The 17,999-nt window shown below is 41.0% G+C and overlaps 2 protein-coding genes across 2 annotated transcripts in view; one reads left to right on the top strand and one right to left on the bottom strand.

The window, feature by feature from the left end:
• Positions 1 to 111: 111 nt before the first annotated feature.
• pgm3 (phosphoglucomutase 3) lies at positions 112 to 6,307 on the bottom strand. Its single transcript, XM_049590587.1, has 13 exons — positions 6,229 to 6,307; positions 5,036 to 5,244; positions 4,603 to 4,787; positions 4,118 to 4,185; positions 3,871 to 4,004; positions 3,559 to 3,754; positions 2,990 to 3,147; positions 2,821 to 2,904; positions 2,437 to 2,535; positions 1,455 to 1,574; positions 1,215 to 1,337; positions 499 to 672; positions 112 to 403 (listed from the first exon to the last, which is right to left on the bottom strand). Coding segments are annotated over exons 1-13 (1,641 nt in total). The 5' UTR covers positions 6,230 to 6,307; the 3' UTR covers positions 112 to 313.
• A 1,664-nt stretch (positions 6,308 to 7,971) lies between these two features.
• The window catches only part of snap91b (synaptosome associated protein 91b), a 45,281-nt gene continuing 35,253 nt past the window's right edge, over positions 7,972 to 17,999 (top strand). Inside the window, exons 1-2 of the mRNA XM_049590071.1 lie at positions 7,972 to 8,698; positions 8,815 to 9,091. Of these exons, the coding sequence (XP_049446028.1) occupies positions 8,962 to 9,091 (130 nt within the window). The 5' untranslated portion in view covers positions 7,972 to 8,698; positions 8,815 to 8,961. The remainder of the gene's footprint in view (positions 8,699 to 8,814; positions 9,092 to 17,999) is intronic.

Raw genomic sequence — 17,999 nt, 5'->3', positions numbered from 1 at the left:
CAGTACCCCTGAATATACAGGCACATGGTGGCCTGTTTGAGATGCAATAACAAGCCTTGAATAGCATGACTTAAAGTGTCATAAACTCCCTTCATTGTCTCCCCCCTGCTGTACCACATCCTCACACTGACAGACAAATATAAAGAAGTAGAAAATGACAGTGAAGTACCAAGTGCAATTAACCCTACAATAGAATTTGACATCTCACCGTGAAGAAGCAATTGTGATAAATTACTTCAGAGATTGATGTCGTCTGCTGGGATTGTGTTCTAAAAGCACCGACTGATTAGTCAAAGTGTGATTCTGGGTGTTTCTAGTGCAATGCTTTGGGCTCGTCCCCCACTCCCCCTGCGAGACGATACACCGCAAGGCTGACTTCATGTGCGAGGGCATCGGCGCTCTCCTGAAACACAAATATGTATCAGAGAATGAAAGGAAATAAATATAAAAAATAGAAATAAAAGGACAAGAAGATGTCCAAAGGAAAGAAAATCTCACCTGTGTCTCTGCCTCGGCGTAAACTCTCACCACGTCCTCTGTGCCGGAGGGTCTCACAAAGGAGCGGGCCTGTTTGTAATTCTTCACCAGACTGTCGATGGCCTCTTGCAGTCCTGCCGGGCTCACTGCTCGCCTCTCTGCGTCTGTCGTGTCTATCACCCTGCGGTCTGACACCTGCAGGAAAAAAAATCAAGCACAGATACAATTATCTATAACTGTTCGTGCACATATATTCGTGTGGACGTGGCTCTGATAGGCGTACAGGTTATACACAAAACAGCAAAAGCGTAACATCACAACTCTGCTCTCCTGCTGTCTTTGAAAGCGTTCTTGACCGAGACACCGACACCTTGCCAGGTCTAGAGTTACTGCAGTCACAGGTATATCAAATTGAAGTACTTTTATTAATAATAAAGGCCTTGATGGTGAAATTTAAGGACTCATAATGAATATCATGTTTAGGTCAAAACCAGACAAGGACCTCATCAAGTCAAGAAATCACATTTAAAACCAATATCATATATTAAAAAACTACCAGAAGCAGCTCCTCAGGATGTTGATGATTGTTACATATTATATATCCATTCAGCTACACATTTTCTCAAACATTCATGGACGTCTGAGGCCTGTTTTGTAGCAGCTCCTGCATGTTGACAAGAAACAATTTTCCCCATATCAGAAATATTATACGTTATAATACATAAATTAACGAGTACCTTGACTTTAAGCTGCCTGTTTGGCAGGTCGCTGTAGATGGCGTCCCACTGCTGGACAGTCATACCCTTAATGGCCATTATGGCCTCGATCAGCAGCATGTCAGAGATGGCATCACCTACAGTCTTTACAGGATAATAAAAATAAAAATAACACATCACAGCTGTCAGTGAGGGCAATAATAATAATGACGCAGTTTTGCTTTATTGGTGCAGTGTCTGTTCACATGTATGCATGTCCACCTGGTTGATGACATTCATGGTGTTCTGCAGCAGGAGAGCTGCTCTCTTCTTCTCCTCGTTGGTGCTGGAGTTCTCAGCCAGCTGCTGGATCTTCTCCTCAGCTGCTTTACTGAACAACACCTGAAACACATCATGAAACACACCTCAACACACCATGATATGTTAGGCAGTGGTGGAATGTAACATAGTAAATTTAAAGCTAAAACAATGGGGGTTGACAGAAAATGAATAGGCAACTACATTCACCAGCCACTTTATTAGGTACACCTGTTCAACTGCTGGTTAACGCAAATAGCTAATCAACCAATCACGTGGCAGCAACTCAATACATGTAGACATGGTGAAGACGACCCGCTGAAGTTCAAACTGAGCATCAGAATGGGGAAGAAAGGTGATTTAAGTGACTTTGAACGTAGCATGGTTGTTGGTGCCAGACGGGCTGGTTTGAGTATTTACAGGGATTTTCACACACAACCATCTCTAGGGTTTACAGAGGATGGTCCCACAAAGAGAAAATATCCAGTGTTGATGCCAGAGGTCAGAGGAGAATGGCCAGACTGGTTCAAGATGATAGAAAGGCAACAGTAACTCAAATAAGCACTGGTTACAACCAGGGTCTGCAGAAGACCATCTCTGAACCAACAACACGTCCAACCTTGAAGCAGATGGGCTACAGCAGCAGAAGACCACACCAGGTGCCACTCCTGTCAGCTAACAACAGGAAACTGAGGCTACAGTTCACACAGGCTCACCAAAACTGGACAACAGAAGATTGGAAAAACGTTGCCTGGTCTGATGAGTCTGGATTTCTGCCACAACATTCAGATGGTAGGGTCAGAATTTGGCGTCATGGATCCATCCTGCCTTGTATAAACGGTTCAGGCTGCTGGTGGTGTAATGGTGTGGGGGCACACTTTGGGCCCCTTAGTACCAACTGAGCATTGCTTGGTGTGATTTGTTTAAGTGTGTCTGATCTACTCACAGTTCCGTGACCGTTGGCCTCGAAGTACACGCCAATGTCGAACTCCTGGGCTGCATGATGAAGGTGCTTCACTCCAGTTTTGGTGCACCTCACTATCACCTACATTACATGAACGTGTGTCAGCGTATTCAGTCATTATTCATGAGCATTTCATTTAAACATCCATTTTACTTAAAACAATTGTTCATCCCATATAGGTCATTATATAGTTTAACTGTGTTTATATTGGCATTCTGGGGGGTTGGGGTGGCGGTGCAGTGGGTGTGGGAGTGGCTATGCCTGGGAGAGCTGTGTAAGTGTATTTGTGTTGTTTTGCTTCATGTGCTGTGTTGTCTGTATATTTGTGTTCAGAAAACAAGATTAATCTGAAGGGTCTTTTCTCACCTTCATGGTGTCTTCCAAGTACTTTGTTGAGCTTCCGTTAGCATAAGCAGTTTGCACAACTGCTATCTTCAAGTCTAGACCAGCCTGTATGAACACAAAGAAACTGTTTACTTAGGATGTGTGTACATGGGCCTGTTAACCGCTGCCATGTTTGTATTTGAGCGTGTACCTGTGTGAGCAGCTCTTTAAGGAAAGTGCTGATGAGAGTGGCGATTTTATCTCCGTCCAGCAGGTGAAAGTGTCCTTCAGAGTCAGCGTAGTAGTAAACAATTCGGTCGGCGTCGCCGTCGAAGGAACAGCAGCGCTCCCCTGGGTTCATCTTAATGCCTTCACACAGAGAAAGAAGAGGAAACAGAGATACGAGATGGACGTGGTGAATTAAAAGCAGCACCTGTCTTTCTAATGTTTAAGTTTTCTCTTGGTGAACACTGAAAAATCTAGATTACCTTGAAAAAGGCAAATATAGGGACACAGAATTTGGCACAGATGTCATATAGAGTGAGTGTAAGACCAAATATAACCGTCATCATTTGGGAAGTTTTCTGATTAATAGTCTCCATCTTGTGGTCAAACACTACATCTGTGTATCCATTCCTAATAAGCGACAGAAATAATTCATCATACCTACTGTTTTGTTGTCACTCTATTTATAAAAATGATTTTCCTTTGAGACAAATAATTTCCAGCTGCATCTCAACCTGTTGCTTCTTCTGACAAGACCTGAAAGCTCAGTCGCACCTGTTGGAGGTTTCTGCTGCACTTTGACAAAGTCAGCTCCACACTGGTGGTTGAGCTTTCCAGTGCTCCCGTCATTGAACAGCGATATGTGCAGCTCCCCCTTCAGGTGACTCTCCATCTCCCGCACCTTTAGAGCCCCGATACCATTGGCGCCGTCCACTGAGAGGTGCTTCTGGTCATCTGTACAGTTGGATGCCTACCAGAGAGGAAAAAGACGGAGGGAAGGAGAAAAGAGTGATTCCTGGATGCACAAACACACCCACATGCACTGAATGAAGTCATAGTAACACACGACACGCCCTGTTCCCTTACATTCTTTGTGAGCTGAATGAAGGCTTGGCAGAGTTTCTTATAGTATCCCTCCACTGTGGCTTCTCCGTATTTACCGCTTGTGTTCTTGCAGCAGACCATGTAGTGGAGCTGTGGGGTGGTCACCAAGCCGTAGTCTAAAGGAACGAGAGTCAGAGGTCAAGATGAGAAAAAAAAAAGAAATTAATAAAACTACGGTGAGAAAACAAATGAGTTTAAAGTGAGGTTAAACAGGTTTAATTAAGCCGACCTTTGCTGTGGCCACCGAGTGCAGAGACTCCATCCAGTACTGCCTGTGAGAGGCTGGCACTGCTGCTCCTGTAGTCAGAGGACACGTGTTTTTTAGTCTTGTAGAGTGAGATAGTTTTATGTCACAGTGAGAACAAATAACGCTAAGGGAGACATGGTAAAAGTGCATGTTAGTTTGGAAATTCTGACCAATCAAGAGCAGTTTTCTCAGCACTTTCACTCAATAATAGACCAATTTCAAAAACTTCTTTGTGTTAACTAGTTAAAGGACAGGGAGAGAAGCAAACAGCCTCCTTCTGGCAGTGACAGTCAAACATCAATGTGAAAGGGGTAATAGTTGGACAATCGTCACTGCATTCATCACAAAAATCCTGTGATTCCGACATCTCAGCTGTTACAGGTTTTTACAAATGGTGGTAACTGGATGGTAACTGACTTTGGTGAATTTAGATAAGATAGAAAATGTTATCCTTTAAGATCATATACCTTGTGTCTTTGCCAACAAACACATTTGCCTCCTGGCTCATGTTTATGGCCTCCTTCTCGATGATGTCCTTCAGTGCAGCGAGCAGATCCTCCTGCTCAGCGTTGGCCAGCTGGGTGGCGTAGCCCTCCCATGTCGGCGTCACCATCTCCCCCATGGGGTCAACCAGCTTCACCCCGTTGTCCTCCTATACAAGAGCAGATATAAAGAGAGAGATGAGAAAAAGATGGAAGGGAAGGTTATGATTATGAGGTTGTTTAAACTGGTAGGATCACATAAAATTAGCTATTAAGAATATAAAAAAACAACATGTAGTCAAATAAACAAGGTGAGGACTGGAAAATAAAACCAATGATCTAAAATATCCACACAGAAAACAAAATAAATCACATGTCTATTGCATGAAGACGTTAATATTTCTGATGCCCTTCTCACTTCAGGGTTGTGCGACGCAGTGACCATGACTCCGATGGTGGCTTTGGTCTTCTTGGAACGCAGAGTGGCGAGCAGTCCCATCCTGAACATGATGTGGTCCAGCTGTTTGGCGTTAGTCCTGAAACCAGCAGTACCATACTGCAGAACCAAGCCTGAAGGCTTCGGGTGCAGAGAGGACTGGTTTGATACCTCCTGAAACTGGGCCATCACTGAAACACAACACACAGACATTAAAAAAAAAAACGACAAGTCAGTGGAGGAAGTGTTCCCCCGAATTCTGTGACTTGTCAGAATCCATGATCCAGCCCCCTACATGAGCAGAATGACCCCTGTCACAGTTATATCATCATATTAAAGGTTTATCATTAGAGCTGAAACAAATAATCAATTCATTGGTTAGCTGCCAACTATTAAATTAATCACCAACTAACTAGATATTCGATTAATCAGTATTTTTTTATTTTATTTTTTTTTTTTAAGAAAATAAGGTTAAAATTCTCTGATTCCAGCTCCTTAAATGTGAATATTTTCTGTTTTTCTTTACTCCTCTATGACAGCAAACTGAATATGTTGGGTTGTGGACAAAATAAGACTTTTGAGGACATCATCTTAGAATATGGGAAACATTAATCAACATTTTTCACCATGTTCTGATATTTTTAAGACCAAACAACTAATGAACCAAAAATAATAGACAAATTAATCAACTGTGAAAGTAACAGTTATTTGCAGCCCTATTTATCGTAACTTTATGCCACTATTATTGCTGCATAAAGAAACATTTTGATGCGGTCTCTGGTTGAGACTGGGTGAATTTATACTATTTTATATATATAAAATACACTGAGAAATCTTTCGGACTTCTTTTTACCCATACAGATGAATCAAAACATAATGAACCTGTCTTTAAAACACCTGCTGAAACAACCTGGACCAATCTTTCATACAACAAATCAAAGGACAAGAAGAGGGCAAAGTTTGCACAGCAGCAGTGTCTCACCACCCACTGAACAGATAAACTCAATAAACTGAATCATATCAATCGAATGACAGAGCAGCTCCCTTACACTGACGTTAACTTACTTAAACTACATTAACACACAGTGAAAACTGGGACTTCCGGTGCTGAACGTAAGAGACAAACTGAAATTATAAATGTTAGCGCTTTAAAAAAAAAATTTTTATTCACTTACTGTTTTGTTTTCTGGACGTTCAGCAGTGAGTGTCATGAGACGCTTCCTGTTTCCACCGGTTCCGCCTCTCCTTGACGACGTGACTGCAGTTCCGTGTACGTCACGTGACGTGCGTAATGACGCACAGCGTGCCTTTTCTCAATGTATTAATTTCTCAGGATGCAGGGACGACCCAAACACCACTAACAAGCCAAGTTACTACATGCAATCACATTTATTTATTTATTTTTGCCGTGACATGCATGTTCTTAAAAAATAAAAGCAGTTTTGCAAATAAAATAAAATTGAATAAAATAAAATAAAAAATAAAAGAAAAGGGGGAAAAAATCAACAGGCTTTTTTTTTTTATGTCCGTACAGAACGAATATGGAGTCTGGACACATTTAAAAGGACTGTGTATGCTCTTTTCTCAACAGTATTGAGGGCCAAATTATAACCCTGATTTATTATGTGATCACAGTACAGATTTTAATATTTTATAACATATAATTTTGGCTCATTCTCCCACTCTACCTCACTGCATTCTTAAAACTAAAACTTCAAAAGTACCCTTGTTATATGCATATTGCTAGCATGTTATCCAATGGATATCTTAAATATTTTAATCTTAGTATATATATATATATATATATATATATATATATATATATATATATATAGTGTATTGTGGTAGCCTGTATTCTTTATATTGAACATTAAATGTATCTAATATTATTATATATTTATTATATATTTCTAATATATTATGTGATCATAACACAAATATTTATGCAAACTAATTTTTGTCCCATTCTCCCACTCCATGAACCATTCTTAAAAGTCAAACTAAAAAAAAAAAGTATCCTCATTATGTTTATTGCTAGTATGTTATCCTATGGATATCTTAAATATTTTAATCTTAGTATATACATCTAGTGTATTGTTGTAGCCTGTATTCTTTATATTGTAGGATACATCCTATACGTATCTAATATTACTATATCTTATATATTTATCATATATTATCTGATCATTATTATCGGATTTTTATACAAAATCTTATAACATATTTTTGGCCCATTCTCCCACTCTTTATACCTAAAAGTTTTGTTTGTTTGTTTTTTTTTTTAAACTTGTTTACTTATTATATGTATATTGCCAGTATGTTATCCTATGATTATGTTGATATATATTTAAATACAAATTTAATATGTATTTAATTTTAGTATATTTATAGTGCAATAGGCCTATATATATATTCTCCCACTCTACCTCATTTTTTAAATGTATATTTAAGAGTATATATCTTTAGTATATTTTGTAGTGTTGTATATACATTATATTATATTATAAATATAACCCTAGAAGAGACAAAATGTATATATCAGTACAAAATTAAGCCTTAGCATATTTGGTAGGAATAAGATATCTATAGAATGTACAATATAGGCTTCTATGAAACACAATAAATATACTGAAATTAGAATATTTAAAATAGCCATAGAAGAATCCATGGGATAGCATACTACCAATATACATATAACAAGTGTACAGTTGTTTAAGTTTTAGTTTCAAGAATGCAGTGAGGTACAATGGCAGAATGAGCCAAAAAAATATGTTATAAAATTGCCCACTGCACACACTATCTATCTATCTATCTATCTATCTATCTATCTATCTATCTATCTCCAGAACATGTTCCACCTCCATCATCTGTCACTGCCTCCTATACGTGCAGACCTGTGAGATGCATCTCCTACATGCAGCAGCATATAAGCTCCAGTCACGCTTGTGCATTAACCCTTTTGGCGCATAGTGACATGAGTTTCTTCTATGACTCCCCTTTAAGAGACGAGGGATGCGACGTGTGTCACCCAACCCTGTTCCAAGCACCCGCTGGGGGAGGAGAGTCTGGATGGACGTATAGATAGGCCAAATAAATAAACAAACGACAGGAGCAGGAGGAGGGGGAGGAAAGAGAAAAAGGAAATTCCCTTCTGTCTTTTCCTCTTCCCGAGCATCTTGCGCTGCGCAGTGTTGGCGACACCACCGGGGAGCGGTGCGCATTTTCTGTCGATCCGAGGACAGCAGCCACATCTCCGAGCCTGAAACGGGCTGAAACACCGCAATCTGACAGCCAGAGGAGGAAACTGCGGGTTCTTCTTTTATTTTGAAAGCTTCTTTTTAATGCACTGACGGTGGAGCAGAGACAGCCAAACCTGATGCCCCCTCCAAACGGGATATTTGGCCGACCTATGGAGTGTTGATTTACAGTCGTTTTAACAAGAATATTTTTGAGGACACGCGGAGGAGCCTCGCTTGCACCGCGTTTTTCATTGGCCTATTTTTGCATTAAATTGCTGCGGGGTGAGAAAATAGCTTTCATTGCCAGTTGAGTGTTACATAACCGAGTGGCATTAGCTGTCCAAGGTGCTGAACTGAACGGTCGGAGCCTATAACGGGACGAGCCGAGGGGAATTCACAACCTTGCGTAAGTCTACTCATGTCACCGCGCATATCATCAACGTGACCGCACGATCTGATGCGAAAATAACGTTTATGTGCTGCTTTGAGCTCATTCTGTGCGCTTTTCTTCCGCCCACACAGAAGGTCACAGGCCTATCAATCCGGGGAAGAGGAAAGGAGAGCAAGGGATCCGCTCCGGGAAGCAGCCGGGTGATATATTCATATTCATATTTCCTCGGCCCTGTGGGTGAAACACATTCCTGAGGTGGTCGATTCAGCGGAGAGAAAATGTCGGGGCAAACGCTCACGGATCGCATCGCCGCTGCGCAATACCAGCTAACGGGATCAGATATGGCCCGGGCTGTCTGCAAAGCCACCACTCATGAAGTGATGGCGCCCAAGAAAAAGCACCTGGAGTGTAAGTCTTCTTCCTCTTTCCTACCGGCCTCACAGAGCCCATGGCCTAACAGGCTGCACTACACATCCACCCAAACCACACATGCCATCACAAGCATGTAATTATCAGCAGCCATTTGTTAATGCCCTGAGCTTTAATGGGTGTGGTGCCATAATGAATTGATGCAGCCATGGTGATGACCCCTCGGCTGACCCTTGGTGTCAGCCTCCAGTAAAGATGATGGAAACCCAGTGAGAGGGAGGGTAGGAGAGAAAGGGAGAGTGCGGGAGGGAGAAAAGGTCATATTTTAAGGCAGACTGACAAGTCATCCTCAGAGCAAGACCATTTCATTTCCCTTCTCCTGCCAAGCCACTTCCTTTAACTTCACATCTATGGGTGTAGATTAGTGGTAGTGGGGGGGGGGGGGGGGGGGCAAAGGGGGCATGTCCATGTGCATTTGCCCCCTCCTCCCCAATTAAAACATGAAAGTAGCAGAGCATAGATGAATTACTGAACAGGCTCAGGGGCCCCATTGGCCTGTATCTACAAAATGTCATGTAAATTAACAGGTACTGACCAGGAAGAGACTGAAAATGACCGCAAAGAGATGGAAAGGGACTGCAAAGAGACACAAAATAATGAAATTGCCTCAAAGACACAAAGTAACACAAAATGTCCTTAAAGGGGCACAAAATGACCAATAATTGGTACAAAACAACCTTAAAGGGACACAACCCAGCTAAGAAGAGACACAAAATTATCACAACACACATGAAGTTGCCTCAAAGAAACACAAAGTTACCTCAGTAAGACTCAAAATAACCTTTAAGAGTCACAAAACGACTGAAACAAGCACAAAGTTACCTCAGAGACACACAGAATGACCTTAAAGGGACACAAATCGGCTAAAAAGAGACACAAAGTGACCAAAACAAACACAATGTTGCCTCAAAGAGACACAAAGTTACCTTGGAGAGACACAAAATGACCTTAAAGGGACATAAATTTACTAAAAAGAGACTCAAAAAGATGAAAACAAACACAGAGTTACTTTGGAGAGACACAAAATCATCTTTAAGGGACACAAAACGATAAGAAACAGACACAACATGACCAAAACAAACACAAAATGACCTGAAAAAGACACAAAATTATCTTAAAGGGACACAAAATGACTAAAAAGAGACACAAAACAACCACAAAGAGACACAAAACCACCACAAAGTGTGTGTGTCTTGCTCCTTTGTAGAAGAAGTGGTGGGGCCTTTTTTTATATCTGTGCCCAGGGGCCCATTGTCTCATACTCCGCCCATGCAGCAGAGGATTTTTACACAATAAACTGATGCTAAGAAGGAGCAAAGTATTTGTTGGTGAAAACTTTCTGGTGGAGGACCCATAAAGTCCCCGTTTCATATGTGTCCCCTTCAATGTTGAAACAGAAACTTACACCTTGTTCACACTGTAGATTTATTGTTAGTCTGGATTGTAAAGAAAGTCTAAGTGTCACACGTACTAAATTAAAAGGTAAATTCCAAGATAGGCTGTTGTCTGAATAACATGCAAAGAGAACTATTTGGGTTTTGTGTTGTCTATTTGTGTGTTTAAGCTTGTATAGGCGTCATGGGTGGGTTATGAGACACTGGGCCCCTGAGCACAGATATACAAAAGGCCCCACCACCTCTTCTCTACAGGACAAAGACTTTACTTTACTCTGCCTGGTATAGTGCCATAAAGTCATGGCTGAATAATATTATCAAACCTCACAGCTTTATTGACACATCACCAGATGACAGCAGAGGCAACCTTATGACAAATCATGATTAATCACTGTCACCTACCACAAATAGTGAGTCAGACCCAAGCAGTGGCGTTGCACTGCATACAGATGACTGCTGGTCTGACTGGCATGACTTGTCTTTTTTTTGTGTGGTGTCTGTGTGTGGTCGCTGGGCAGGTCTGGCCCTGTGTCTTGGGCCTGGACCTTCTATCTTGTGATCCGCTCCCCTGCTGAATAATTGAATAATCAGCCAATGACTGCCTTGCATTATTTACACAGCCAAAGGTGACCATGCTAATGCTAGCGATGCACCAGAGACCGTGGCTCCCTCACTCTCTACCCTTTGTTTCCTCTGTTTGTCTTTAACTCTCGACTGTAGAGACTTCAACTGTTGAGCAAACTGTCACTGGCACAAGCCATGACCTGCTTCTCCAACAGGAAGCCACTTCTTGATACCACAAACTCAATAAGACACAGAATGAGCTTAAACAGACACCAAATGATCTTAAAGGGACGCAAAAAAGAGACAAAATGACCAAAACAAACACAAAGTTGCCTCAAAGAGACACAAATTTACCTTAGTAAGACACAAGATTACCTCTGAGAGACACAACATGTCCTTAAAGGGACACATAATTACTAAAAAGAGACACAAAATGACCAAAACAAGCATAAAGTTACCCCAGAGAGACACAAAATGAACTTAAAGGGACACAACACGGCTAAATCGAGACAAAATGACCAAAACAAACACAAAGTTGCCTCAAAGAGACACAAAGTTACCTCGGTAAGACACAAGATTATCTTGGAGAGGCACAAAATGTTCTTAAAGGGACATAAAATGACTAAAAAGAGACACAAAGCGATCAAAACAGACATGCAGTTTCCTCAAAAAGACACAAAGTTACCTCTGAGAGACACAAAATGGCTAAAAAGAGACACAAAATGACCAAAACAAACATAAAGTTACCCCAGAGAGACACAAAATGAACTTAAAGGGACACAACACAGCTAAATCGAGACAAAATGACCAAAACAAACACAAAGTTGCCTCAAAGAGACACAAAGTTACCTCGGTAAGACACAAGATTACCTTGGAGAGGCACAAAATGTTCTTAAAGGGACGCAAAAAAGAGACAAAATGACCAAAACAAACACAAAGTTGCCTCAAAGAGACACAAATTTACCTTAGTAAGACACAAGATTACCTCTGAGAGACACAACATGTCCTTAAAGGGACACATAATTACTAAAAAGAGACACAAAATGACCAAAACAAACATAAAGTTACCCCAGAGAGACGCAAAATGAACTTAAAGGGACACAACATGGCTAAATCGAGACAAAATGACCAAAACAAACACAAAGTTGCCTCAAAGAGACACAAAGTTACCTCGGTAAGACACAAGATTATCTTGGAGAGGCACAAAATGTTCTTAAAGGGACATAAAATGACTAAAAAGAGACCCAAAGAGAACAAAACATACATGAAGTTTCGTTGGTAAAACAGAGATTGGACGGTAATTACTGATATCATTTTTGTCACCAGTTTTGTAAATAGGAATGATTCTGGCAATTTTGGTCATTTTTGGCACAACGCCATGAAGTAAAGACAAATTAACACAATGAGCAAGCGGTTTTACTATGTGCTTTTGTGAGCCAGGGGTGTCGTTCATTATTTTTCCGTGTAACAGTCTTCTCTGGGATGGTTTTACTGATTGAGTCTGTTAATTCATTGATCAAACTATTGTATGCGGTATCGGGATCACTAGCATTATGTACATTTATCCAAGCTTTGCTCTCCAGCTTTTCACACAGCAGCTGTAGAGTTCTTTCCTTCAGTACTTTACTTGTTAACTTGCTATGAGATGGTGCAGATTTATGAGCTATATTTAAAAATGGTACAATAAAGAAATGGTCAGATATATCAGATATAACCACCCCAGACTCCAGCTTGGTATTATGGATATGGTATAGGTATGATGGTCAGAAAAAAAGAACATGAGTGTAGAATATTGCTAAAATCATTTTAATTGTATCATTCTTAGAGATGTCCATGTTAAAGTCCCCAAGGAGTATGCATTTATTATTTTTCCTGTTTACTGCATAAAGGTTTTCCTCAAGTTTACCCATGAAATCAAAAGGGTTTGAGTCGGGTGGACGATAGATTGCTCCAGTGATAAGATTATAACCTTTGTTAATGTTGATATTGATGAAAAGGGAATCGGAATGATCATCATCCAATACCAGGTTATCACAAACATACATACATACTCCTCCACCTGTTCTGCCCAATCTATTTTTATGGTAAAATCTGAAACCCTCTAATTTAAGAGTATCTATGACTTATCATTTAACCAAGTTTCACTACAGGCCATAACATCAAAATCACGCCCACTAATGGAAAGTAGAGAGGCTAAGTTATTGTGGTTTTTAGACAGACTTCTGATATTAAGATGCAGCACAGAAAAGTTGTTATGGGCACTTAACCTTTTAAGATGTTCTGGATCATATTTATGACAGTTAATATTTATAGTGCTATCAATACAGTGCTGAGTATCTCCATTATCCCAATTTAGGTTACCCATATCTATCTAAAGCTGTCGTCCTACATCTGAGTTTCCGAGAAAAGCTATCATACATGAGACAGACATACATAACACATACACAAACCTACGCATAATGTTCTGTATTTAACCAAGAATGGTTTTTGGCACCCTCTGTATATAATACTTTAAACATATGGGAACTTATATGTTGTTAATACTATCAAAAATATAAAGCTTTTATTCAACCAAATAATAAATGCAGCAAAATCAAATACATTACAGGCTTCTATCCTACGGGCCTATATCTACCTGTAGGCCACACACACACACACACACACACACACACACACACACACACACACACACGCACGGTGATGTTGTCTTCCATCAGGTTTTTAGTCTGTGAAGTTGTGCTGGATCCATTTCTAGGGCAGCTCAACAAGCTTCTTGTATGTAGGCCACTGTGCTTCTCTTGCATGTGTGTCTTGGCTGGAGGAAATTCCTAACCTCAAAGAAACTCAGTGTTGATGAATTTTTCATGTCTCGATATAGTTTAGGCTGAAAATAGGAAGTAAGTGCAAAAAGGCCGACTCAATAATCAGCTCCTTCTCAGCATGATTGATTTAAGACATCTGATGACAGATGAAAGCAGACAGGTCGTATCTACTCCTTTGTCACTGTGACACAGTCCGTGACCCTTGGGGTGGGCGTGGGTGTGTTGTTGTCGGTGGCGGTGCAGTGCAGTTGCCATGGTAACGGATTGAGAGTGTCAGGGGATGGCACAGTAATGACAGAGGGCGACTGTGAAAAGGAAGAGGACAAATGACAGGGCTGTCATCTGTGGAGTGCAGAGACTTAATGAATGAATGTGTCTTAAACCAGACCTAAAACACTGAATTGTGTTTCAGTGCAGGTAACTAACAAATTGTTTATTCTAATAAGCGTCTTCTGAAGGCAAAGTGTAACTGATGAACAGCCTGAAGTAGCTGGCATGAATGCTGGTGTGTCACAGGTGCCTTTGGAGCCGTGATTCAACTGCAAAATAAAAGCTGCAACAGTAACAAACGTGTGCAGCACTTTGCTCTGTATGGAGAGCAAACATCCCATTTTCTTTTTTCTTTTGATGCCTGCGTTTGATCTCAGTGCAGGGAATAAAATACGACTGTGAAAAGGAGTTTTATTTCTCGCTATTAGCTGGAAAACACTTGAATTTCATATTTCAGTTCATTTAGTGGTGTAGTGTGTAAACAGCACTGTACTGGAGGGCATGTGCTACAGATTTCTAGGGAACATGTGGTCCGTGCAAGGTCAGCTAACAGAGAGTGGAGTTCACTCAGCACCAAAGGCACTGGGTTTAAATTCATCTGAGGTCATGGTGAAAATACTCTGAGTATAGAAACAGCTTTTAGAGGAGTGGAATCATCGTATTGACCTGAACAGGAAGCTGATTACTACATGTACATGAGCGTAACAGCTACAATATGTGTCCAGTCTGTGGTATGCATGTGTGAGTCACTAGCTGGAGCCACAGCCAGCGTCTCTGGATGGCGAGATGAAACTGAACTAATTACAGATATAGTGCTTAAAGGAATAGTTCAACTTTTTGGGAAGTTACTCTTATTTGCTTTCTTGCTGAGAGATAAGAAAAATGATATCACTCTCATTACTAGATATGAAGCCATAGCCAAAAGCCAGTTAGCTTAGCCTAGCATGAAGACAGGAAACTTGGGGAAAACAGTTAGCATGGCTCTGTCTGAAGGTAACAAGATGTACCTAACAGCATCCCTCAACAGGGTTTCTACATCTTTAGGGGCCGTGCACATGCCGCGTCTTTAACCACCTGGAAAATGTGAAGTCAGGCGCTGGGTGCTACTTTTGTGCCTTTTTTATGTCAGCTTTCAAGAGTGTGGCGGTAGGTTGCGTCTGAGGTTGCTAAGCAACCTTAACAAGAAGTGTATCATAGCCTATTTACCTGAAATCCTGAGTGCTGAGCTGATCTTCTTTCAGGTGCTGTTTATAAGTGTGTAGGCCTATCGTCTGTGGGACAGATGTAAAGCTCAAAGCCTTTTAATGAAAAGTTTGGTTTTATTTGCATTTTTGTTGTTATTATTATTTCTAAGTAATTTGTGCCCTAACTAAATCAAAATCGACTGAGTACATCAGTTGTAAGACTGAACTTTGCATAGAAAAATAGTAGAGGCTCTCTAAGGCCCCTCTTATTCCTTAAAGGTACGAAATGTGTTAGCCCACTCTTACACTAGGTTCTTCTCTAAACGTAGCTAAGGCCAAGTGATTGCCTGCTTTTACTACTGGAGTACCAACGTACAGTACACTATCCTGTCTATGCCCAAGAGAGGGAAATCAGGGGTCCAAAAAAAGAAAAGAAATAAAGGTAACTGACTTTGTTAAGAATAAAACAATTTAAGGGTGCAGGAGAGAGACATGGATCAAGAGAGGAAGAGTGGGGGACTCACACTCCTCAAAGTGTTTTTAAAGAAATGTCAACATTTGTTGTGGTTATATTTTTTGAAATTTTACAATACAATGTCAGAAAAAATGATTAATTAAATCCTACTTCCACTGTCTTAGCATTTTTAAGACTTTTGAAGGATATGTGAAAAACCCAGTCTAAAGCTCGCTAATTAACACATTGTATCTCTTTCAGTTAATCCATACAAGAACAAGTGTAAAAACGACAAGCTGCTGCTTTACATGGGGTTATGTGCCAGACTATTTCTTGGCAGGGAGCTTCCTGAAGTCTCATTGTCACTGTGACAAAGTCTGGTTCTCCCCTGTTGCCAGTGATTATGCTAAGCTAACTGGCTGCTAACTGTAGCCTCATATTTCTGTCTGAAACCACACCCTACATGTACACAGTGCACTATAATTACTGCCTGGCATTTTATTAGAGTGTCTGAATTCTGAGTGTGAAATTTCCACGGTGTTAGCATTGTGCTAACTGCTCACTACAGAGTTAACTATTGAGTGTCTGTTGTAAAGGGAGTTGTCAATGAGTGAACCAGGGGTGTAGCTCCAAATTCTGGGCCCTATGTGTATGTAACCTCTGTGGGCCCAATGCCATTCCTCTCTTGATCCATGTCTCACACACCTTTTGAATTTTAAGAGTCAGTTTGCTGTGTTTACCTTACCTTTCTTTCTTTCTTTTCCTTTTTTGAACCCTGATTTCTCTTTCTTGGGGAATTCCCTTCCTTAAAGAGCCTCCACTGTTCTTTTATACAAAGTTCAGTCTCTCAACAGATTTATTCAGCCAGTTTTAATTTAGTAATGGCACTTATTACAAAATCAGCCCCACTCTTCCCCCTACTACCACGCTCCTGCACACAGCTGACATGTAAATTGGTGAGAGGCCTAAACAGCCTATCTGACAGGAGTAAAGCTGTCTAAACAAATCTACACATCAAATTCTATCTAATTTTATCTGGAATATCCTGGCTACTACTACAGTGCTTTCCTGTGCAACTATAAAAAAGATTAGAGCAGGCACATACTAGGAAACACACACACAAGCACACACTGGCACAGCATGAGGCCTCGGTTCATTCTTAGAGCTCTCCTGTGGGCCGTGGATTACCGTCTACAGTCTTTATTTAGCTCTGCCAATCCTCATTAGACGCACACACACTCGTATGTCAATGTGTGTTTCAGGTAATGATACCACAACAGAAAGCGTGGATTATATCCTACGATACGATGCGGCCCGTTAAACAGCCGTAAACAGATATAATAACACATCTACAGTTGTTATTGGGTGAATTGTGAGCTGAGAGTCTCGCTGAGGATGGCACTGCGTTCAACGTGCTAGTATGAATATTAACTTGTAGCTGTGCCAGCGACATGATAATGTTATATAATCACATTTCAGCCATTGTGGACCGTGTGTGTGTGTGTGTGTGTGTGTGTGTATGTGTCATCTGAAAAGGCTGCAGGGGAGTGTAATCTCCAGCCATTTCACAGAGAAGTGAGGCTAAATGAACAGAATAAACAAAAACAGGATGGAATAAAAATGTGGGGTTCTTCTACCTACTCTATTTTGTGCTACAAATATATTTAGATAAACCTGAATCATTGTACGGACTCATATCAGCAGCACTGGTGGTGATAAGCTGATAACAGAGTGTGTTATATGGTGAGCATGGCGTGAAACAGGTGGTGTCAAGACAGGTGTGTGTGCTGCATGGGGGGATGGGCAGCCACCACAGAAAGACCAGGACCAGTGATTAGTAATAATCTGTTTACAACCCCCCCAACCCCCCTAACCTCTCTGTCCAGCCTGACCTTGAAGGGTCCGCTGCTCTGACACTCATGTCTTTATTTCTCACACATTAACGTTCACATTAGTGCTTCTCTCGACTCCCTGCTGTTCCCTTGAGGGTCTTTCTCTTCATTCCCACCCCTCTCGTGCTCACCCGCTTGCTGTATTATTTTTGGTCTGCAGTTTGGTATCCACCTGCTCAAGGCAAAGCCAAGGCCTGTTCAATATAACGGCCTTCCTCTCCTTGTATTACCAGCAGTGCCTGCCAATATTTACTGCAGTCCTCTTTGGCACTGTGTATGGATACACTCAGTCCTGCCCTTGTTGCTA

This window comes from Epinephelus fuscoguttatus, linkage group LG11 (genome assembly GCF_011397635.1).
Source record: "Epinephelus fuscoguttatus linkage group LG11, E.fuscoguttatus.final_Chr_v1".
NCBI lineage: Eukaryota > Metazoa > Chordata > Actinopteri > Perciformes > Serranidae > Epinephelus > Epinephelus fuscoguttatus.
Note: the sequence above shows the minus strand (reverse complement) of the source record. Positions and strands in the feature narration are given on the sequence as shown.